General features: G+C 40.6%; 1 protein-coding gene across 1 annotated transcript; it reads right to left on the bottom strand.

The window, feature by feature from the left end:
* Positions 1 to 967: 967 nt before the first annotated feature.
* PLK3 (polo like kinase 3) lies at positions 968 to 18,371 on the bottom strand. Its single transcript, XM_063297839.1, has 15 exons — positions 18,027 to 18,371; positions 13,803 to 13,910; positions 13,581 to 13,697; positions 11,779 to 11,908; positions 11,322 to 11,409; positions 9,789 to 9,884; positions 8,241 to 8,439; positions 7,569 to 7,695; positions 7,096 to 7,205; positions 6,833 to 6,950; positions 6,022 to 6,105; positions 4,965 to 5,127; positions 4,262 to 4,391; positions 3,463 to 3,573; positions 968 to 2,473 (listed from the first exon to the last, which is right to left on the bottom strand). Exons 1-15 carry the CDS (start codon positions 18,222 to 18,224, stop codon positions 2,279 to 2,281), a joined length of 1,974 nt encoding a protein of 657 aa, XP_063153909.1. The 5' UTR covers positions 18,225 to 18,371; the 3' UTR covers positions 968 to 2,278.
* Between the last annotated feature and the right edge of the window lie 7,020 nt (positions 18,372 to 25,391).

Genomic DNA, 25,391 nt, shown 5'->3' on the forward strand with positions numbered 1-25,391 from the left:
TTCCCCCTTTTTTTCCTTAGTTTGTATTCTTTCTTTGTATTCTTTACTTTTTTTGCTTCTATTTTTTTCTTTAAGTTTAAATATTGTTTTGTTAATTGGGTATGTAAAGAATGTTTAAATAAAAAAAAGAAAAAAATATATCAGGAAAGGGGGCAAGAATCTCCAGGGAGTATTTGCATGAGAGGGTGAATGCTTAATCAAAGTTAACTGATCACCTAAGTTCGTCTAATTTGATGATCCCTTGCCAGGCAGAGGAAAGCTCAAGATGCTCAGCTGGCTATGACTTCTCCAGGTTGGCCACACACTTTGGAACACTTGGACCCTGGGGGTGCACCTGGCCCCTTCACAACCAGCTTTCCACAAAATGGTTAAAATGATCTTGCTCAGGTGAGCTTTTGAATTTTAATGCTAATATTGGGCTGTTCTTTTCGTCTGGGATTTTATCTCATTGACTTGAGTTTGATAATGCAGATATTTTTGTGTTATACTTTTCATTGGAATTGCCTGTAAACTGCCTAGAATCATGGAGGATGTACAGTATATAAATGAATACACTGTAATCAATAAACAGTAAATATCTCTGTAAGCGCCTCTGGATAACAGGCAGAAGAATGCCAAAAGCATGGGTACTTTTGAGCGTCATCATAGCATGTAAGGTTTTTTTCTGTTTTATCTATCAGTACCTTCAAAATCAAGCAACATTTCAATCTCCTGTTGCAGCCATGCTTAAATCTGCCTGAAAATTGTTTGGAAGCCCTGAGCACCCAACCTGTCCACCACTCATTATGTTTTGACAGTTGCCTGCATCAAGATACTGATATGAAACAACTTTCCCTATTTTGAAGAGCACATTACATGTTAGAGCGCTAAAATTACAACTCAAAAGAAATCAGTTTGGTTACCTGCCTTAATCCAAGCCCTATAGAGCCAACTGGTTACTTACAAGACACTGTTTTGACACAAAACAACCATTTCTCTCTGCTTTTATTAAAAACGTGTTTATTATAATCAAACTGCTGCATTTTGGGAAATATGGTGTGCATGATTGATAGGACACAGGTGCAAAATAAATAGTTGGCATAAATACATAAATAAAGTTCTTTAATGTTCACACCATTTAAGCCCCACAGCTGAACAGTCTGTCAGGTTCAAAACTTCAAGTGGGCAGCTTCTATTTAAGCTGTTCAAGTCTGTACCTATTTGTGGGATTCCCTGCTGCAGCCTGGACTGAAAAGCAGCCAAGAAACGGAGGCAAGCAGGGCATTCACAGTTTCAGCAAAAAGGAGTCCCATTTGCTTAATTAGTGTAACAGTTCTATTACCCAGCATGTCCCTTCATAGCTTCAAGTGCTTCACAGTAACACTAGAAACCTAAACTGATCCTGATTTTAAGGCTGAACATTCAACTCTCACTATTAACTAGTCCTCCCAAATTTGAGGGAGTTCCTCTCTATCAATTCTAGAGGACAGGCAATTGGCACGCTAGCCAACTACAGTGGCTCAAGCATTTTTGTTTAGAATTATATTATAGCTGGACAAAAAGCTATTTATCTGCTTCCACAGTAGAGAAGTCAGCTATGCCAGCACTGCTCCTTTGCATAGGCCTTTTCTTCTCTAGGTAGCCACACCCAATTCACAGCTTTGGTCCATGACTCAGAGCCAAGCGAAGCTTGGGCAGTAACACAACTCCCAGCAATGCAATGCCAGTTTCCTGAGCAGACAATGGTAGTGTTGCAAGGACTTGAGACAACACGTAAGTAAAGCCACTAATTTCTACATTTGTACCCCTCTTTCCATCAGGCTCTGGCACACCACGTTCCACATCAAATATCTGGCATTGGACCAAAAGCCTAGAAACCACCATAAAAAATATTTTTTACTTTTCTTACCCTGTATTGTTCCCTGTGTATAGTGTATGGAGCACAAGTTCTCCTCCCTTTCTACCCAGTGACACCATGTGCATAACCAACCATGCAATAATTGCACAGAAGTAAAACTTAAGGCATCTATCCCCACACCTTTCTCCTGTGAACTGAAGCATTCACATCAAGCTGATTTTTTAAAACAAGAAACACGATGATGCAAAAGGATCCAGACATTGATGAGTCCTGAGGAGTGGTTTGGGGCTATACGTGTGCAGTTTTGAAGTTTTCCTTTCTAGAAAATTAGACATCGGAATGCTTTCACAGTAGATGCCTAGAGTTGCTGTCTTTTATGCTATTAATATATCCATCCCTGGAGTAATGGGGTGCTCCAGTGGGACCACTCCACTTGCAGCCTTAAGCATCTGCTCGCTGTTGCAGTAGTTTGAGAATATACTTGAGCCGACGTTGAAGTTCTGGTGAGCAGCCCAGTTCCGCAATGCTGCTCAACTTGTAAGTATAGGAATTCCTGTCACGGTTTATGTAGGTAAGGAGGCAGGAGTGGTCAGGTTTGCTGAAGATCACCTTGGTATGATCATTGTAAAAGTTCACCTACAAAAAAAGACAGCACAACCCCTTTCTTAATATTCATCATTGATGCCTATTTAAATGTCTGGCATTTCTTGCCCTTTTGGAATCTTTCCTGGTTTTCATAGTGCATGAATCTAGATTAAGCACAAAGAACTTTTATACAGCTGTGGACTGCAGGAGCCAGAGCAATGATTCTATGACTTCAGCAGAAATAGGCCTGAAATTTTAGATCTGCTTTTTGGTGGATACCTTTTATATTTTGTGTGTGTATAAAGCATATCAGGTTTTGCTAGACTTACTGTATTTCACTTCCTGGCAGGAAATTGAACAGCTACTATTTAGTGGTTTGCTACTAAATTCTGGCTATATGATCTTTGTGGTTTTGGAGACTACAAAGAAAATGCATGCCACATCCCTGGTCTATGTATTGGCTAGGACACTGTGTGTGACTTTGGCTGTAGTTTTCTTCCTCTATTCCCTTCAGTTAAAACACTGGAAGGAAACAAAATGCAGAAGTTGAACAATTGAAGGGCTAGAAAACCGGATATACAGAAATGGGTCTACAGGTATCCAACTTTTGTTAAACTTCTGTAACAAACACATATGTATTTGTATCTTGCCTTTTCTTCAAGTACAATAAAGTACTGAACATGGTTTTTTTTTAACATGCACATTCTACCATCAAAACAATATATAAGACTGAGGGGTCCCCACAAACCACCTCCAGGCAACCCCTTTCCACTGCAAATCATTCCATTTTAAGGGAGCACTAAAGACATGGACTTGTATTTTTATGAAAGCCCACCAACTTTAAAAGATAACTTACCCTTGGCATAGCAACTTCTTATAAATAAAAATACTTCTCATGTCACTTCACAAAGTTCTCTGTGATGAAATAGCTTTGGAGGTGCTTGGCATGAGAAGCCAGCTTGTAAGCCTGTCCAGAACTCTCTTAAATAGAAGAGGTCACAGGTGACACTTTTACATAAGGGAGTTGATGCATTACCCACCTGTAAAGTTCCATTGCTGAAGAGCATCAGTAAGGCCTGATTAGTCTTCACCCACTGTAGCAGCAGCAGAGGTGACTGTCCAGTCTCTTCTATGCTGGGCAAGTCTCCACCCTTTGAAGGAGGACAGAGAAGTTAGAAGAATGGACAACAGAATAACCAATTCCTAACATTCATCCCCAATCTATTCTCACCATTCTACCCAGATGAGAATAAATAATCCCTCAGTTTCCACTGCAAAACAATAGCTCAGGTATATCAATAGTAGAAGCCATATTCAAGAAAAGAGGGATTAGCAAGATTTCACTGCATCCTGCACAATTTTAGCTAAAGCTTCCTTATGAACATGGAATAGACATAGCCAGAAGGATAAGGCATAGCATCTCAATCATGTTTTAGATTCTTTGGCCACTTGGACTTTTTTATTTTTTACTCTTATTTATATTATTTATTACTGTAATTTTATATTGTGTATTTTATTCATTGTATGATTGTTGTTTTAACTGATTACTGTAAACTGCCCAGAGTCCCCCGAAGGGAGGAGATGGGCGGGGACAAATTGGTTAAATCAATCAATCAATCAATCAATCAATCAAATCTGAGAACAGATCAGACAGTGGGACCTGCTAATCAAAGAGGAAGAAAGGGAGGGAGCATCTAACTATTCTCTTTGGAAGTCTTATGAAAGATGCCTATCAACTTCTGGATGAAGTTGTTAGAAGGTTGGCAATTCAATCTGCATCCAGAAACCAACACAGCCTAAGCATGAACATACATGACTCTACACCAGTAGCCACCTCACCTTCATGAGATGCTGCTCCATGTATGAAGCAAAATAGTGCAGAATCCCCATCTGTTCCTGCAGCTGTTCAGGAACTGTTGAAGTCGGGAAGGAGAAATGTTTACTATTTGTCAGGTTGTAATGTACTTTCCTGAAAGGCAAGAGAATATAGTTAGCTGTAGTAGCCAGAAGTATTTTGGATCTATTATGATCTATTATGATGTACTAACTGATCTACATTTGGCAGAATGAAATGGAGAGTTGTGCCCTTATTGCCATTCAGCAATTTAGTATTGGCAACATCAAGCATTCCTGCCCTACCACATGGGAGTAGAAGTTCATAGCCCCTAAAGAGGGTTTCTAATACAGCCATAAATGTTAAAAGGTGTTTTAAAAATGCATTATCAGGTATTCTAGAGCATCCCAAGGGGGGAAAAAAGGCAAGCACAAATTGTTGAGCTACCTCAAGCAGAAAATTTCACTGTTAAAATCATATAGATACAACTACTACAAGCTTCCTCTTTTGTTAAAACAATCTCCTTGCCCATACTTTCAGTCACCCAGTATTTTATTGCATGTTCTATCCTGTCATTATCTTTCAGCACATAACGCTGGGCAGCAGGTCTACAGCTGCAGTGAAGAGCTAACCCAACTGCACTACCAGCCTCAATTACCACCCATACCCCCTCCCCAACTCCTCAAACAATCAGTTTCTTCCACTCACTTCCAGTCAGCTGAGAGAGACATGTGAGTTCCATCATTGAAGAGGACACCAATGCTATGGTTGGAGAGCTGGTAACCAAATCCATACTTGTTGGAATAATCAACCCACTTGCTCACCCAAACAAAATGTTCATGGCAAGCCAGGGAAGCTGGATTCGTCTCAGCTAGACAATGAACAAGAATACTAGTTAACTTAGGAGAAACCGCTAGTATTAGATGAAATAATCCTCTTTAAAGGATTGTACTTAACAGAGAAAACAGGAAGAAGCACGCTAAGATGGCTCCTCTTCATCTTTCCTATCATCAACCTCTATGTACAGAGGATGAATATGTGAACCAAGAAATGTTCTTTATTTATGAAGAACCTCTGTGATCCCAACTGTTCAGCAGCAGAAAAATGGTTAGAATTCACCATGTGAGCAGTGGGAATGAGTCCCATTCTTCTAAGTCATGATGAAGTGTGAAAAGCCATTTGCACATTCAGCAGGGAAATCCCACATGTAGAGCTCTACATGATTTAGTTTCCACACAAGTTCAAATCCTTTGCAAAGGGTGTTTCAGCTCACACGCAAGCCTTTGCATGTACAAGAAGGCTTCCATGGTGCAGGAATGTTAGATACCTTTCCTGTTTAGATGTCACAAGCATTACTTTGGAAAAACAGGGTTCATCCTAGCTGCTTAAATGGCCAATTTTATTACTGAATAGGGTTACAATTTACCAGGGTTCTAAATCACAGCGAGAGCCCCAAAGGTAAAGGTAATTCTCCAGTACCCCAGCCACTACAAATGGAGGGGGTGGTCTGGATGATTAAAGTATTTGGGTCCACATTCCCCCTCCTAGTGAACAGAGTTTAGATCATGGAAATACACATCACTTGGAAATTAATGTTTAAAAGGACTAGGAGAGGAAACAATGTTCTGAGATTACAATATGAAGTTTTGCATATCCCTGTGCTCTCTCTTCCAGTCCTATCTGGTATTAACTTTCAGGAGAGAAGCTCTTCCACATCGTGCCAACCATCCCATTCAGGGTTTTTGATAGGCTGTCCCTTACTTACCTGGTGGCATAAGAGAGAGACAGTTCTTCAGGAGCCCAACTGCAGATTCAATAATAGCTGATGCCGTGACACAGTCTTCAAATACTAGACAAGAAGGAAAATGACACAAGTTCAGTCCAGCTTCTGTGGAGCTTCTCACTTGCCAGGCTAAAAATCTGAATAGATGTGATAGGGAAATTCATTTTTATTAGAAGATGATGGACAAATTAAATCTCTGGTTTACCAAGCTAGGAAAATTAATTACATTGAGCTTCTTAAAGCTTATCTTTTGCTATCCCCAGCCAGATCAAGCCAGAAGTCCATCTGGCCAAGATGGCCCCCACTCTACTGTTGCTTAGAAGAGCCATGACCTTCTTCACCCAGGCCTTTGGAGAGGGAGAGCGAGACCCCCCCACTTTATTCCCTCTGGTCTGTCGCACTTGCCATCTTTTATCTTTAATGTTCTAGTGATTTTATTGTAATTTCTTTGATCATTGTAAGCTGCCCAGAGTCCTTGAAGTTGGACAGCATACAAATTTAATAAAATAATAATAATAATAATCCCATAACTAGGAAAGGCCAGAAATAAGTAGTTTTGGTCCCGCTGTTTGACTAATAGCCACCTTGAAACAGAATCTCCAATGTTACAAGGTCATCTGTTTAAGTTACAATTGTGACCTCAATTATTTGCAAACCCCTGCTACCAGTGAACTCCTTCTTACTGGGTTTAATCCACTTAACCAACTTTGAGCAAGTTTTAACAGATGGCCACTTCATCAGATGAATGTATGCTGAACATCCAATAGGAATTGGAGACAATGTCAGTTCTCACCTTCACAGCTACTAGCTGTTGTCCCACGAATGGATCTTGAGATGGACTTCTGTGAACCCTCTTCTGCTACAGTCTCTGCAGGGCTAGAGCTAGGACTCTGACCATTCAGAGGAGTGCCCTAAAAAAAACAAAGCCATTTCAGCCCATTTCCTTCTATCCATCACATTTTTTACTTCCTGTTAATTTCAGCACCTACAGTTAAGGATCCTTCTTCCCCTTCTGAAAGGGTCATCTGATTAGTCAAGTTCCTGAAGTTAACTTACTTCATTTCCTTCCACAGTTTTGTGACTTAGTTGCCTACAGATAGAAGTCTTTACAAGGCCTGATACTAGCTTAGAGATGTCATCTCTCTCTTCAGAAGAAGCCTTCTTAACTGTGGAAAAAAAATCCAGAGCGGTTATGTACAAGCAATCCTACAATAAGTGAGACATCTATCCAAAAGATGATAATTTAGGAGCCCAAAATTTACAACTGCCTTCTCCCTTATTATTATTTTGAACATCATAAATTGTAAGAGTAACTAGCCTGTTGCCAATTCTAATGCTTTCAGATTTCCCAGACATGCAGAGGCAACACCCAAACCAATTAAAACTAAATAGATATTCTCTGGTGCTTGGTCCAAGGGCTGCAACCAAAAGACCCCAGTCTAATTAGATAGGACAGGCATGCTACTACTTTTTGCCCAATACCTTTTTAGGAATTTCAGTCATACACTAGGACACACTGCACAACTCACCTTTGGTCTTTCTTCTTCCAAAGAGTGTCTTGGTGACCTTCACCAGTAGGCTCTTAGCAGGGTTGGGGGGGTTCAGTTCAGGTGTCATCATGCAGCTGCTGGGTGGGAGCTTATCAGGTGTGTAGGCCTAGAAAGTTAAAGCTATTAGTAAAATCAAACTAATGAATGCTTTCTGTTCTGATCAAACATCAGAACAGAAAGCATTCATTATATTAGATTTTCCCAGCTTTTTCAGAGCTCTCTTATGCATATATGAGGTTTGGCCATTTTCACCAAATCCTCCACAGTCAAGGGTTTTAAAATTCTGCAGAAGGTTCTGATTTGAGAGACAAGAATGTAACAATCAGGTTGTCCAGAAAACAAAAGCCAGAGCAAAGAGCTGAGTCATGTGAGCATGAGTGTTAATTAGAAGCAGGATGTAATTATCTAAATTACAATCCAGGCAAGATTCCAGAAGCTCACACCCTTAGTAATAGGGACAGTGATGTTCCTACACTGCCATGGCCCCAATGATGGCTTGAGCTGAAGACTTTGCCTGTAAGAGGACTGTTTCCAAGCGAAAAACAGAGATGCAACTGCCAATGGATTATGCTTTGTAGCAGCACAGTTTGTGGCTCTGGCGTTATTCTGCCAAAGCTACAGTGGTGTATTTTTAAAGGGACTGCCACTCACTTTAGTGAAAAACTCATGGTCCAAGATCTCCTCCAGTGTGAAGCGCTCCTGCGGATTGCGTTTCAAGATGCCAGTGAGAAGGTTCTTGGCTGATACAGAGAGGAAAGCTGGAAGCATATATACAACATGTTTGATGCAGCGATAGGTCTCCTTGAGATCTGAAGTCTCAAAAGGCGGGTTTCCACATAGCAGAGTGTACCTACGGTGTGGGAGGGAGAGAAAGAAGAGGGTAAACGATGAATGCCAAGGAGATTGAAGGATACCACTTCTCTGCAGTCAGCGCTGACAGGCTCTCTATTAGTACTTGACTCAGCAGCAACCATGGAGGAAGTTGATGCTAGACAACACCCAGCTTTAAGTTTTCTTTGTAATCAAGCTCATGAGACACTGCTATTGCTCCAAGTGCCTGCAGACCGGAGGCACATCCGGATGGCAGATGACAGCACTTCTCCATGTGATCAGAGCTAAGAGCCTCTTAGGAACTAAACTTTCCTGGAATGATTCTGGGCTGAGCTGAAGCACAGGGGGTTCTTCCCTTAAGCAGCTTCTCATTGGAGACCATTCTCCCCTTTCTCAGCATTTAGAAAGCATATTTTCCATATGTGCTATGAAAACAGGAAACTGTGGGTAACCAAAGCAAAGAAATCTAAAGGCTCAGAGTATTTTTCAAGATGCTCCGGAAAACTGCTGAATACCACCTGAGTTAAACAGTTACCCCATGTACCACAGGCAAGCCACTTTTTTTCCATTTGTTTTGAAGAAACTGAAAACAGATCATTAATGTTATGAGTTTAAGCAGTTATACAAATTTATGCTTAAACTACATGAATTATACATAGTTTAAACTACATGAACGACACGCAATCCAGCTAATCACCTAAGCTATTCCTTGAAGCTAATATTTATGGAATGCACGTACAATGAAACTAGACTGTTATGGAGACTGTCACATCTTGCATTAACTATGGAAAGCTGATGCACTTTGTCATCAATTCCTTTTAATGCCCTCAAGGAAACATTTTTGGAAGCTTCATCAGAAAACTGATGGAAGGAGTGTTAAGATTTGCAGAAATCAATAGAGAACTAAAATAGGTCTCATGCAAGCTACTGCCTCCATGAAGCCCATTTTAACTTGGGCTTATAGTACTCAAGGAGGTAACTGACTTATACATCCCATTGCCATCTATTAGTTAGAGCTTTGGGGAAGGCTCATATAATGCTATTCTGCAGTCATTTTGTAGTTTCCCCATAATACTCTGCTGAAACTGGTTTTAGTAGCTAGAATTTGGCCTTTTGCTATATTCCATTCATTTTACTAGCATTTCTATTCAGGTTCAAAGGTGGCTATCAACTTTGGTCTAACTTCAGTGCTTTTAAATGACAAAACCTAAGCAGACTTTTAAATGGTGTTGTGCATACAAGTGCATGCACCCATTAATGCCTCACTATTTTCTTTTATTTTCTTTACCCACATGAAAGAGCAGCTCTCTACAAAAGCCATGCTGCAGAAGCAAATAATCGATTGTTAAGGTTAAGCTCTAGACTTACATGACACAGCCCAAAGACCATACATCTGACTCTGGCCCATGTCCTTGTCGCACTAGCACTTCTGGAGCAAGGTAATTTGGAGTACCACAGATAGTCCTAGGGAACAGGAGTACACAGTATGAGATAATGAACGAAACCTGACATTTCTCCAACTCCCTTTCCTTCCTTCTATTCATCTGGACAAAATACTTATTATGCTATGGGACAGCTTTTCCCAAGTTGGTATCCTTCAAGTGGTCAGGATAACTAGAATTTTCAACCAGTACTTTTTAAGGGTATAAGTTTAGAGCAGTGTTTCTCAACCTTGGCAACTTTAAGATGGGTGGCTGGGGAATACTGGGAGTTGAAGTCCACCTGTCTTGAAGTTGCCAAAGTGGAGAAACACTGGTTTAGAGGGTAAAGGTAACCAAGGGGAATGCTCCTGCCCCCACCACATAGCAGGCCAAGTAAATAGGACTGAAGTGTCCAAAATCATCACCATCATCTCCAAAATTAGCCAGGTACTTGCTAAACCTAAGTTGTCAATACCAGGAAGAAGCACTGTTCCAGTAAATCGAAAACTGGCCTTTTAAGAAAAAATATATATAACCAACACTGTTTCTTATTTTGAACTAGCACTATTGCTAGGGATGACTTCTTTTTAGCTATAACATAACCTGATCCCTGTTAGCTCTCCTGTTAGGAGAAATTAAATTGTTTAACAAGCATGTCAAGAAAACAAAACACAATTTGACATTTTTATTCTGGTATTTCTTTTATTCTGTAGCTGGGTTTCAGAACCTTCCTTCTTCCAGCCACGTCACAAGCCATACCAACCCACTGCCTTGTTCAAAAAACAGGACATGCCAGAAGCTTCTTTCACAACTTCCCAGTGAGGAAGTCTGAGCCTTCTGCGCTTAGCAACCTGTGCTGGTAGACGGACACCGCTTCCCCTCTAATACTCCTTTCTGGCCAGTACAATTGCCCATCCCAACCGCCAACATTTGCATGAAGCGTAACACATGATAAGCTTGCCCATTGTTTCTCTCTACTGAGCAAACACCAGGCCTCAGCCTTAGACATAACTACAGACACCACATTGTTTCTTCGGTGACCAAGTTCCACGCTGAAGCAAAGGAGTCTATTTCAAGTCCCTTGGTCCCTATTGCATTCAGATTCCTCCCCTCCCCCAACACACAGCTGCACAGAATGGAGCACCAGGACAATAAAGCTCTGTAAAAGAAGATCCTTCATTCTTATCCTAGAATAAAGACCACATTAGAGACGGCAGCACAAGGACATAGTCCTGGAGAAATGCAGCAGGGGCTGGCAACATGGCCCTGCAAACACCAGTGTTTGCATCAACCCACCCCCTCCAAGAGGCATCCATAGTCTCCTTGTGAAGAAAGAAAATTTAGAACATCCACTAAAAATCTCCTGATGTTTCAGTCTAGCAGAGGGCAGAGAGGGGTTGGGCAACTGTGAGATATTACGCAATACAGCAAAGGTCTGAAAAGTTGCTGATGCCTGGGATAAAGAAGTTGAGCCACCTACTTTTTCTTCTGGTCTGCAGGCTCCTGGCGGGCAGCCAAACCGAAGTCACCAACTTTCAGTTCCATATTTTCACTGATGAAAAAGTTACCTGCAGCAGAAGTATTATTTGCTGAATTTTTATTACCTATTTCCTGTCTTTCTGCCTCAAAATCTGACATTACAAAAATATTCCCAGAGACTTCATCTCCCTGCCTCTAGGCCAAGAAATCCTATCTAAATACCATGTAAATTAAAAAAAAAAATTAAACTGAATACATTTTAGCATCTAGAATCCCAGTTTTTGGCTTTTTTTTTTTTTTTTTAAGAGTAGAAGATTTTAGCTTGCAAATTCAGAGAGATTAAACTGAGCCTCCTTAAAGGCAGCCTCCGTCTCAAAACAAGTATGCTAATATGCCGGATATATTTTGGACACGATCTATTTTACTCTTGAATAAGAGAGCAGCTGTGCTGTACATACCCAACTTGAGGTCTCTGTGCAAAATGCCCTTAAGGTGCAGGTACTTCAAAGCAGAGATTATTTGTTTGAGGTAATACCGAACCTCTGGCTCCAGAAGGGTATGGCGGGACTTCCAAATATGTGCCAAAGACTAGAACAAGACACATTTAACCATAAAGAGGCTGTATTCAGACTATTTGGTGCACTGCATACACAACCCAAATTCAAATCCCCACTCCTCCATGAAATGCATAAGTAAATGAGGGCCAGTCATTACCCTGCCTCCATCTAATCTGCCCCACAATTCTGCAGTTTGATGAGATGGAGAACTGTAAGCCATCTTGAAGTCCTTGGTGGCAGAAAAAGAACTACAAATACAATGAGCAAATAGGGGAGAGACATGACTGTCCCAATTACCAATGAACCTCATGACCAATAAAGGGGGTACAATGGGCTGCTCGTCAATCCTTTATATATCAGGCATGGACAAGCTGGGGTACAACAGACTTTGTTATACTGTAACATCTCATCCACATTGTTTGTCATGCTAGCTAGGGATGATGGGAATTGACTACACTAATGTCTGATGTCCACATATTGCTCATCCATGTTTTTACATGGTCCCATTCAAAATCAGTCCAAAATGTTCTAATCCCAGTATGTTTCCACTTGATCCTAATCCCTCCTCTACATTTCCATCTTCTAACCTTCTCAATGAAGTTATGATGGTATCTGCATGTTCTGCTGTTTTTTCCCAGACTCCAAATAAAGTCCAAGCAGTATTTCCAAATTGCCCACTTTCCAAAATACAAGATAGTCAAGTGACTAGAAATTTTATCTTGTAGGTATGGTGAAATATGCTAAAATGTATGTCAACTGCATGAAGGAAACTTGGTATTAAACATTAAGAAGGTGCACCAAGGAAATTTTTAAATACTAATAGCCAATTCTAGCAGAGGTCATTCTTGTCTTAAGTACTGGCATGAATTCTGATGAAACCTCTACAAACACTATTCCAACAAGTAATCCTTGCTGGACAGTTTAATACCCACTTTGATCTACCCCAGAGCAACTGAAGCCATTAAAATGCCAGAAGCGGACATATTGTTTATAAGGAATTGAACTGCAAATAAAAAACAAGTAACTAAAATAGCACTTGTGCTACTCATGGCAGCCCCAATGTCTACACTGAGAATACTTCTATGACAGATTCTTACAAAGAACGTTTTTGTCACTCTTAAGTATACTCTCAAGAAGAAAGGAATTGAGGAAGACAAGCAGCCTAAGTGTTGAAGTGGCAAGCTGCAGTGCACACCTCCCGTACTGGTAAGCAACCAGGTTCGCAACTCTCTTAAGACATCTGCTGCCAACAGTATTACCACCCCTCCTCTTTGCTCTGTTTGTTACAATCTAGCATTGGCCCCTTTGCTTGCTCCTATAATGAAGCATACAGTATCCTGTTATTTCTAACCCATAAGAGAAAAATCACATCTACCTTCTCCCATGGAGCACATAGTTACAGCTTATAGGTTATGCCCCGTCTGAAACAATGGTTCAGTGTTATCATCTTGCAGGGTCCATTTCTGTTAGCCTGTGTTCACAATGCTATAAAATATTTTTGCTCCAAGTGCTCATGTGTCAGCCCTGGTTTGACTGCCCAGCAATGAGCTTCTACCTCTATGGCTTTGATGAAGCAATCGTGGTGGAAGACTGTTTGGACATCATAGGACTTATGTACTTTTAAAAGGAGAAGGCTATAGTATAGTAAGACATTTCTCAGGGAACACACAGGGTTCATAGACAGAATATAACTTAGTACTCACTTTCCTACTGCAATGCTCAAGGAAAATGTAAATGTTGTCTGAATCTTCAAAATGATGTGAGAACTTCACAATGTGCTTGTGGTGCAGGTCTCGGTGTAGTTCAATTTCATTGATGATCTGTAAGAGCCACCACAAAATTACAATTAGCAAGTTCAAAGCCAGCATCAAGCACAAGCTGATCACCCCACGTATTCTCAGCCTGCTCAGGTCTCAGTCACATACCTTCTCACGCTGATGTGGTTTAGCCACTCTGCTGTGAGGAATAACTTTCACTGCATACGTTGTGTTGCTTGAGAGGTCAGTCGCTTCATAGCATCTTGCAAATCCCCCCTGACAGTCAAGAAGCAGAAATTACATGTCTATGCTGCAGAAACTTCCCATTTTCCTTTGATGCCCAAGTAACTGGTTGGAAGACACTTCTCCCAGATACCCACATTATTCTGAACATAATATTCGTTCATAATATTCTGAACATAAAACTATAGTCAGGGTCCTTGGCCATTCTTATATTTGTTAAATTGCCCCCCATGTCCTATGCTAATTTGTGAAATTAGCCAATGGCCGATCGATAAATAGCATCTGCAGATCTGATTTTCAGTTAAAAGGCTTAGAGAGGAATAACAGACAGGAGTATTCTTTGCCAAGTAGACTAATGTCCATAATAGCCTATTTATAACATAACATATTTTCCCAGACCTTCTGCTCTTTGTGACAGCACTGAGCTCTAATAAACAGATGAAACTCCAAGGTAAATAACTTGTCAAGAGCATAGCGCAAAGGGCATGAATACAGAACTGGATAAAGCCTTAAGCAGGATGAGGTCACCTAGACGTATCTATCCCATGTTTTATGTCAACTCTGATACTTTGTGTTAGAAAGATCTGAAAACACGTCCAAAACTTTTGCCCATATTTATCCCCTCGTTGTACCTATGACTCAAATGCATAGCAAATTTAGATCAGTTGGAGGCAAGGAGGGGAGTTCAGTACTCATTCTAGCTCATGGTTATTCAAATTTTAACCACAAACACAATTATTTATAAACAGCAAGCAATGGTAAGAAACCTAGAAATCAAATTCTACAAAAAATAGCTAAAATAATTGGGATTACTTGGCTTGGAGAAAAGACAGCCTTCTTGAAATACTGTATCCAAAGGACTTTCAAAAGCTAGAATGGATGGATAGAAATGGCAAAAAAGCAATTTTAAGTTGAATTTTAGAAAGTTATTGGTGGCAGCTTGCTGACAGTAAAATAGTCTGTTTCAGAAGGTGACATGCTTGTTGGAAGGAATTCAACAGAGGTAGGTGGTTAGGGATGCCATAGTTGCAGATTCTTGCACTGAGACCACATAACCTAATTTTAAATCTTCAAGCTCTTGTTCCACATTTTAAAATAAAATGCTTGATGTATTGACCATGCAGTTAAATATTTAATTGCTTCTTATAAGGTTTGTCAGGAGCATGCAGGTACAAATTCAATAAATTTGATCTAGCAATTTAAAATATACTATTCTTCATCCAGTTTTGGTACAGTTTTGCCTACTGCTGTGGAGCTTATATTCATTCCTTTGGGTTTCACTTTACCCACTGGCATGTTTTTTTCAGCAGAGAATGGCTAAGCCCTATTCTTATGACACCCAGTACAAAATTGCTCTCTAGACAGGTTTTTCAAGCAGCATAGAAAGTACAAGCTTGGCTGCACCATATACCTTTGTTTGAAATAGCTTCACACCTAAACAACATTTTGGTCAAGACAAACCAGTTTCTCTGCACCAGGGAATCCTGATTTTGGGTATCAGTTTTACAGAAACAACTTAGGCTAGTATCATCAAAAAGATTTCTCAATGGACAGCAGCAAGAAAACATGGAGTACACACACTGCCAGATTCAGGGCAAAAGATTCTGTTTCCCTTGATATTAGATGAAAGCATCACCAAGCCAATAAGCAGACTTTCCATATGACACATTGCTTTGTATGATGTAGAGCAAATGCAACCAAGAGATGCACTCCTTTCATCAAGTATGATAGGGCCAGTTTTCCTAGCAGAGAGCAGAGATTTCCAGCATAAATGCTGCTGCTTTCTCCAACCCATTTAGAAAGCTGGTGATGTATATTACTCAATGAGTATGCCAGTTTTGTATGACCAAAAGGAAAATGTACTTTAATCAAAAGGCTCTTGGTTTTTATACGTATCTTGGGAAAATAAACTTTGTGTATATCAAATAATATATAACCCAACAGCAGTCACAATCATATACTATAGTTAAATAACAGCTTTGTGGCATCTTAAATCTAAAATGCATTTTTATTGCATAAGCTCCTGAGGATCACAATGTGCTTCATGATATGCATGTGCTATTGTCACAAGAGTAGAGTATTATATATACTCTGACTCTATTAGGAGGAGGAAAATACAGTAATGGTTATTAACAAAACAGTTGTAGAATGTGACATATTTGTATTGGTCATCCTGTTAAATCCACTTTTAGGTACATTCTTTAAATCTTAAATAAATGCATGTTTCCACAAGTTTTGCCAATAACTCTGCTGTTGTGCAAGACCAGATTAGGAAAGCAACCTACAGAAGGTTCTTTGCTTAATCTTGGAGTTCATGCTTAGTTCTATCTTCACAAGGTCATATGGCTTCTGTATTGCTTCATGGCCATTAAGAGCTAGATATCTGCTTCTAATGGAAGAAAACACTTGTGAATTACCAGCAAGAAGCACAGCTTTGCTCACTGTGATGCCACTAAATGCATTGGGAACTAATTCCTAACATTCCCAGCCAGCATAGTTTTCAGCCATACTAGCTATAGGTCACAAGGCTTAAAGTCCAATGCAACTGGAGAACAAACATAATGGACTGCCTTTAGATTCAAGCCATTTCTATTGAGTAACTTGATATACCTGTCTGAGCATGAGAGAGTCATGTCAGGATACAGTCTTTTAAATGCCTTTGGCATTTATGCCCCACCTTTGCTCTGTGATGCTCAAGGTAGCATATAATGAGATAACCCTCAGAACTCTATAATGAGGGTTAGGCTAAACTCATAATAATTCAAAAAACTCCATACAAGCACAATTCAAATCAAGGCCACCCAGTTCCAAGTCCAATTTCTCTGACAGCTATCTATTTTGTTTTTTACCAGAACTCACAACCCATTAATTGGAGGCCTAGTGTAAGAAACACACATTTTGAACTCAGGAATCCTAAACCCAGAAATGTATTTTAGCTTTACAGAGTGGTCAATCTTCATAACACATAAATCCATTCCTTGTCACCCAGCCACCTTCTACTGACACTGTATTAGATCACATTAGTTTTTTTAAAAGACCTCCAAACTGTTGTCCATTATTTAATTGCAATCGCTTACGTTATTGCATTGCTTGCTTAACCATACTCTACTAAATAAACTACAGTTGGTTAATTCACATAACACACTAAACCACAAGTCATATAAACTATCAGAAGTTGGCCACTGGGTCACCAATTGTCTAGTTTCTGCTAATCCCTATAGTAGGTCAAGAGAAATTCTCTGCCAAGGTCAGTCTTCACAAACTGAATGTCTTAGATCCCTGGGAAATATTAGTTGCTTACTCATGGTAAATTCAATCCAATCTTCCAGCATCAGATAATAAACCACAAGCTAACCACCCAGATTTCATTCACACAAGTCTATAGGCTAAAGTGGGGGTGGAGCTCAGTGTCTTGTGAACACAGCCAGTACAATACAGGTCCTTTTCCCAGTCAGCAAAGCACTTGCTGGATGGAGAGACAAACTATCAGCTATCATGTATAACAATATGACTAGCAAACCAACTGGCCTTTCAGATCATGGCTGAATGTCCTACCCGAACTTCTTCAAAAGAACCCTCTTATAGGGAGAGCAAGTTAATTGGTTTCTAGTAATGGGGAATCTCTCAAGCTTTTAAGGTAAGGAGGAGAAGGGAGAAGAACGCAAAAGCTCATGCCTGGCGGTTTTGGGGGCGCGGGGAGAGGAACCAGATCATATTAGATCCCATGCCACCCAATGGGGAGAGCACAGCAGGAGTCATGCCCAGACAGGCCCGTCTCGGATCAATCGAATCTCGCCGGGAGGGAAGAGAAGAGCCTCAATCGGGACGAAAGAAAAACACAGGCCGGGAAAAGAAAAGCGCCCTTCGGAGGGAACCCGCGGAGACGAGAAGATTTTTGCTTCCCATCATGATAGCAATCCTCAAGTGCCACAATCATCACCACATACAATCATTCCCAGTATAAATCATAATAAACTGCTCCTTAAATCCATTCTCCCAGTCGTGGACGCGGCTCTTTTAAGCCCTGAGCGCGCAAAGAACAGAGGCCGTCCTGGATCATCCCTCGGTCACGGACGTGGACTACAGAGCGAGGGAGGAATCACGATCGCTTCACACAGCGAAACCTTGCCTACAGAACATCGCACCTACCTTGCCGAGCAGGCGGCCTTTGCTGTAGGATCTGCCCGTGACTGGGTCGCTAATGATTCGGGTGGGTTCGGCCGATCTAGGCTGCTCCATACAGGTGGATTTAGGCGGCGCGATCGCAGGAAGCGAAGGTTTGTACAGATCCGAGGCCATAACGTGGTCGCTGAAAGGATATGAGGGGGGGAAACAAGCGGGCTCCATGATAGCCCGGCTTCTTCGCTCCCTGCGACGGGGGAACTGGTCGGCCCTAGTCCCGGCGCGTTCCCCCAACCAGACACGTGCCGCGCCGGCAAGGGAAGTTTTATCTACTCTTTCTGTGCCTACAGTCAGGGAATCCCGGTAGTTTTATCAATGAGTGCGTCTGACGTCATCGGATAGGAAACCCCTCCCGCCAACTAGTGGGCGGGAATTAGCCCTTAAAGAACCCGCCGTCTTTCCTAAACAAAAGAGTGATACGAAATACTCCATCGATTATTTTCGTTCTCTGGAAGAGCAAAAAGAAATTCGGAAAGATGCGTCGACGGAAACTAGAGATAAAAGTAGACGTGGCGCTTACAGTCGCCGGGGAAATGTTGTTAGATTAACATCTGCAGTTTCTGTTCAAACAGATAAGATAGATGGCTGCAGAATGCGACGAGGACTAGGAGGCAATAGGGACTTCGTTTTCCGGCATCCCTTTGCTGTCCTCTAGTGGCCTTCCGGAGTTTTGCTGCCCAGAAATTGTAGGTCTACTTGTTTTTCCATCTGGGAGCGTTGTTTTCATGCTGAAAAACAGCTGCCATCTTCGGAATTTGAAAAACAGACTTAGTAACTTATAAGCAGACATAAGCTACAAAACCAATTTCTGCATATCTAAGATGGCTGCTGATTTGATTCTGCAAGATGCAAAAACCTTTAACATAATCATGTACATGTATTTATTAATCAAATTTAGAGTATAACGTCACATGGGCACACTGGATTCACACATCACACTAAGCCATTATGTAGTTTCTTTGGTTTTAGCTTTGTGTATTCCAGGAACCCAGCTATTGTGGTTTATAAACAAACCATAGTTTGGGGTAATTGCTGTGACTCAATTGTGTTTTATTCAAGTAAGCATGGTTAAAGAGTCATGGCTTAACACAATTTGTGACCCTGATTCCCATTAAGTCATAAATAGCTGTGTTCACATGACACACTTAGCCATGATTAACTTTGGTGTACTCTGATCAGTTAGCTAGATTTATGCAACACACTGAATCATAAACTATTCACATTGGCTGGATTATACTACAGCTAAAACCCACTAGGCTAGGCTAAAATAGGGTTGGCAAGTCTATGATTCAATGAGTCATGTGAACCCAAGTCTGGGTAACCTTGGGCCATTTACTGCTTCTCAGCCCAACCAACTGAAGCTAGTTTTTAAAACTGGAAGATAATGATTGCATTAGATAGAGATTAGAATCATAATGTAATAATTAGTCTGGATAGCATGTAATGTAAAAGAGCATGATATTGGATGTGCAACTGTTTCCAGATAAGCATTTATAGTGGAATCTCTATTGCTCATTCACTCATATTTTATAGGGTCCATATGATGGTATTTATTAGTAATCCACTATATTTCCTGAGTTCTATTTTTAACTGTTTTACTCAACAGAAAAGGCCTGACTTGGAGGAAGTAAAGCACAGAACATCAATCCCATCTCAATGCATCTTAGCACTCTGCTTATGTTTGTGGGTTTGCTGTAAGGAGTAAATGGATATATTAAAAAAAACACTCAGCACATAATGTTCAGTTTAAATATAGCAGTAAGTATTATTTTTATTACCATTTTAATCATTTAGCTATTACTAGGATTCTTTTCTTTCTCTATGTAAGTGTGAAATGCAATTTAACACAGTACCCCTGGAATGCTATACAGTATATATGTTTGTGTGTGTTTAAAAACACTAGAAGGGCAAAAGCTCCTTCTGAGTTACTGCCATTTTAGCTATTTTGAAATGCACCAATTTTTAAAATATAGCCACAATATTTTAATACTACCTAAATAATTAACTTTAAAAAGTAATAAAACCAGTGACCAGTGCAAAAGGTTAAATGAATGTGTTCTGAGCAGTGGTGGATTCAACTTCCCAATAAATCAGTACCCATTCCAAAATGCATTTCTGAAAAACCCAGAAAACTAGTGTAAGGGCTGTAGTAAGGACCAAATATAAGATGTTCGTGAAGCAAAAGCACAGTATCTCCTAGCAGTGCAAAAATCCATAGAAATGTTGCTTATAAGATCAGAAGAGCAATTATTTACTAGCATTTGAAGACATCAGCCAGGGAAGGAGAAATGCCATGAGATTAGAACTGTAGCCTGTTTAAAAGATTAATAGTCATAATCATCAACCCAGTTTTGCTACTTGGAAATATCTCCCATTGGTTACACATTTCTTTGTGTTGTTGCTTGCATGTATATCCCACTTTTCTTCAAAAATCTGCAAGATTTTTGCAGATGGAAGCAGAACAAAAATAGTGATTCAGTTACTATGCAATATGAAGTGTGTAGTACCTGAAGCTTGCCAAGTTCTTTGCAACTGAATCAGAAAATCCCACAAGTACCACTATCCTTCCCTATCAATAATTACAATTTGTTGTCCTGTCATTAATTCAGTTATTAGCTGCCCAAAGCAATTGTCTTAGTGGCTGGATTGGCATAGCATACTTAACTATGGTTAACTTAACCATGGTCTACTCAATTGACCCAACTTTCTCAGTTCATACCACACAGTGAGTTGCAGACGAATTTCATGGGCTGTGTTTTGCACAACATGTTAAACTAAAATGCAGTTGGCTAGTTTGGGGCCCAGACAATTCATCTTGGTTGCATGACCTACTTAACTGGGTCCACTGTAACCCCAGTAAGTTGTTTGAACCCCAAAATGCAGACATTCTGTACACAAAGTTAATTTTTAATTCCTGTCCTTTAGGATTCACACATTGTTGGAGTAGAAAAGAATTTAAGATTAGTCTTCTCTTCTGACCTCTTGTCATCGAGATGAGTTGTTCTAGGAGGCTGTTTAAGCCACTCTATCAATTGTCTTTTGAACAGTCTCTCTCCTGAATGTTGTTGGGGGGGAAGAGGATAGAAGCTGGACAGGGCAAGCCTCACCTCACTCTTTATTGGCATGAACTCCAGGCCCAGTGAGCACCTGTGGATTTAGTAAGTCACCATTCTGCCTTAGGGTACTGATGACCCCCCAGCCTTTTAATCATCACAACAACCCTGTGAAGTAGACTAAGGCAGTGGAACTGGAACCTAATTACGTGATGTGTACCTCTATTGCTTTACACTTCATTGCTTTTCAGTTTATCTTAAAAGAATTATGGGTTTACTCCACAGGTTTAGACAAGGCAAATCACTACAGTATATATTTTTTTCATTTGCTTTTCTTGTTAACATTAACTTAAGGTTAACATTAATTGTTTGGTACATTCAGTTGATTAATTTAAATAAGGTCACTCTTGCACAACCTGCTGGCTCATGACCAGGCCTTAATCGAGGAAGCCCCAGGTCCCTTCCAACTCTGAAGTGCCTAGGCATCATAAAAATTAAAACAAAAAATTACAACATGCAAAATTTGAATATTTTTAAGCAGTTAATAAAGCACAGCACCCTTTATTTGAGCCCCCCAAATTTATGGCACTGGAAGAGTGGCTCTCTTGTCCACCTTGACTGACCCTGCTTATGGTTGACCAACTGTGGTTGGTTGATTCAACCTAAGCATCTGGGTTTGCACAACATACATAACTACTTTTTTAAGAGCCCCCAAATGGGTATTGTGATAGACAGCAAGGGAGAGAAATACAGTGGTTAAAGAAAGAACAGGAGGCCTATTCCACTTTGGGCTCTGATCCCACTGCCTATTGCTTTGGCTGCACCCACTTCTGCATGGTGTCCCCTTAGAGCTTATTTCAAGCAAAGCTGTCATGAGTAAGGATGGCGAGCAGGGGGCTCCCATCCAGACTGTCAAGCGCATGCGTAGCACTGAGGAACTGTTCAGCCATTCAAAGAGACACAGATCGGGACCGCCTTAACCCTTGGGGGTTATATGTCTGGGTTTTTCCCATGCTTCTTCAGTTTGTTAGGATTCCTGTTAAGTACTAGCAATAAATATTAGAGACCAGTTCATTGTCTCAGTGTGTTTCCTGGTTGTTAGGACAAAAGCTGGTCCTTAACAAGAAATAAGGTCACCCAACCCCTGCCAAGCACTCATTGGCTGTCTTCACATGACAACTGAACCACAAGCCAATCACATTCTGAATTTAGCATGTTATCAAAAACCAACTTTTGGATCCAAGTGTGGTAGAAATCCAGAAAACTAGGTTGATTAAGCAAATCATAGTTTATTTAACCACAGGTTAAAATGAGGCTTGTGCTTTTTGAAGAATATGTTTTTAAATATATTTTTAATTAGTGCTGATTTATATACTGGCAGCAAACAGGATACATTAGGAGGGACCTGGCTTTTGTAAATAGATATGATATTGTGAGAGGATTTTAAAAGACATGCCAGTGAGAAAGACTTCTGTCAAAAAAAATTTGATGGGTTGTTAATTGTTATTTTCACTCACCTGGGGTGTCCACAGGGTATGGTCAAAAACGTCATGATGGCAGCCATGTGATTGATGCACATATGAAACAGGCAGAGCTTCAGTCACACTGATGGCCGTCATCTTGGCTTTTTTGACCATACTCTGTGGACACCTCTGCTACCAAATAACTTACAGGAAGGATTCCTGGAGAAAATGAGAGACAAGCTAGATTTTCTCTTCAACTCCCACTGGCCATTACCACAAACCGTAGTGTGGGAAGGATGATAGTCTTCCCCCTCCCTTTTTTAATTACTTATTTAATTGGCATGCTGCTAACTACCATTTAATGCTTATCAGTTCCTTGGGAAGACTTATCCTGAAAAACAAACGACAAATAAGAATACTGTTTCCCCTCTTGATCAGATGACATTTTTGCATGTAAAGACATAAGAAGCTGAAGCAGAGCAGTTCTATGAGGATCTGCAGCACCTACTGGACAACAAGCCTAAAAGAGATGTTATTTTCATCACGGGAGACTGGAATGCTAAGGTGGGCAGTCAAATGACACCTGGAATTACAGGTAAGCATGGCCAAGGAGAACAAAACGAAGCAGGACATAGGCTGATAGAATTTTGCCAAGACAACTCACCCTGCATAACAAACACTCTCTTCCAACAACCCAAGAGACTGCTTTATACATGGACTTCACCAGATGGACAACACCAAAATCAGATTGACTACATCCTTTGCAGCCAAAGGTGGCAGACATCTATACAGTCAGTAAAAACAAGACCTGGAGCTGACTGTAGTTCAGATCACAAACTTCTTATTGCACAATTTAGGATCAGACTAAAGAGATTAGGGAAGACCCATAGATCAGCTAGATATGAGCTCAATAATATTCCTAAGGAATATGCAGTGGAGGTGAAGAATAGATTTAAGGGACTGGACTTAGTAGGTAGGGTCCCGGAAGAACTATGGACAGAAGTTCGCAACATTGTTCAGGAGACGGCAACAAAATACATCCCAAAGAAAGAGAAAACCAAGAAGGCAAAATGGCTGTCTGCTGAGACACTAGAAGTAGCCCAAGAAAGAAGGAAAGCAAAAGGCAACAGTGATAGGGGGAGATATGCCCAATTAAATGCAAAATTCCAGAGGTTAGCCAGAAGAGATAAGGAATTATTTTTAAACAAGCAATGCGTGGAAGTGGAAGAAGAAAATAGAATAGGAAGGACAAGAGACCTCTTCCAGAAAATTAGGAACATCGGAGGTAAATTCCAGGCAAAAATGGGTATGATCAAAAACAAAGATGGCAAGGACCTAACAGAAGAAGAAGAGATCAAGAAAAGGTGGCAAGAATATATGGAAGACCTGTATAGGAAGGATAACAATATTGGGGATAGTTTTGACGGTGTGGTCAGTGAGCTAGAGCCAGACATCCTGAAGAGTGAGGTTGAATGGGCCTTAAGAAGCATTGCTAATAACAAGGCAGCAGGAGATGCCGGCATCCCAGCTGAACTGTTCAAAATCTTGCAAGATGATACTGTCAAGGTAATGCATGCTATATGCCAGCAAATTTGGAAAACACAAGAATGGCCGTCAGATTGGAAAAAATCAACTTATATCCCCATACCAAAAAAGGGAAACACTAAAGAATGTTCAAACTATCGAACAGTGGCACTCATTTCACATGCCAGTAAGGTAATGCTCAAGATCCTGCAAGGTAGACTTCAGCAGTTCATGGAGCGAGAACTGCCAGATGTACAAGCTGGGTTTAGAAAAGGCAGAGGAACTAGGGACCAAATTGCCAATATCTGATGGATAATGGAAAAAGCCAGGGAGTTTCAGAAAAACATCTATTTCTGTTTTATTGACTATTCTAAAGCCTTTGACTGTGTGGACCATAACAAATTGTGGCAAGTTCTTAGGGGTATGGGGATACCAAGTCATCTTGTCTGCCTCCTGAAGAATCTGTATAACGACCAAGCAGCAACAGTAAGAACAGACCACGGAACAATGGACTGGTTTAAGATTGGGAAAGGAGTACGGCAGGGCTGTACACTCTCACCCTACCTATTCAACTTGTACGCAGAACACATCATGCGACATGCTGGGCTTGAGGAATCCAAGGCTGGAGTTAAAATCACGGGAAGAAACATTAAGAATCTCAGATATGCAGATGATACCACTTTGATGGCTAAAAGCGAAGAGGAACTGAGGAGCCTTATGATGAAGGTGAAAGAAGAAAGTGCAAAAGCTGGCTTGCAGCTAAACCTCAAAAAAACCAAGATTATGGCAACCAGCTTGATTGATAACTGGCAAATAGAGGGAGAAAATATAGAAGCAGTGAAAGACTTTGTATTTCTAGGTGCGAAGATTACTGCAGATGCTGACTGCAGTCAGGAAATCAGAAGACGTTTAATCCTTGGGAGAAGAGCAATGACAAATCTCAATAAAATAGTTAAGAGCAGAGACATCACACTGACAACAAATGTCCGCATAGTTAAAGCAATGGTGTTCCCCATAGTAACATATGGCTGCGAGAGCTGGACCATAAGGAAGGCTGAGCGAAGGAAGATCGATGCTTTGGAACTGTGGTGTTGGAGGAAAATTCTGAGAGTGCCTTGGACTGCAAGAAGATCAAACCAGTCCATCCTCCAGGAAATAAAGCCAGACTGCTCACTTGAGGGAATGATATTAAAGGCAAAACTGAAATACTTTGGCCACAGAATGAGAAGACAGGACACCCTGGAAAAGATGCTGATGCTAGGGAGAGTGGAGGGCAAAAGGAAGAGGGGCCG

The sequence above is a fragment of the Candoia aspera genome, chromosome 3 (genome assembly GCF_035149785.1).
Source record: "Candoia aspera isolate rCanAsp1 chromosome 3, rCanAsp1.hap2, whole genome shotgun sequence".
NCBI classification, from domain to species: Eukaryota; Metazoa; Chordata; class Lepidosauria; order Squamata; family Boidae; genus Candoia; species Candoia aspera.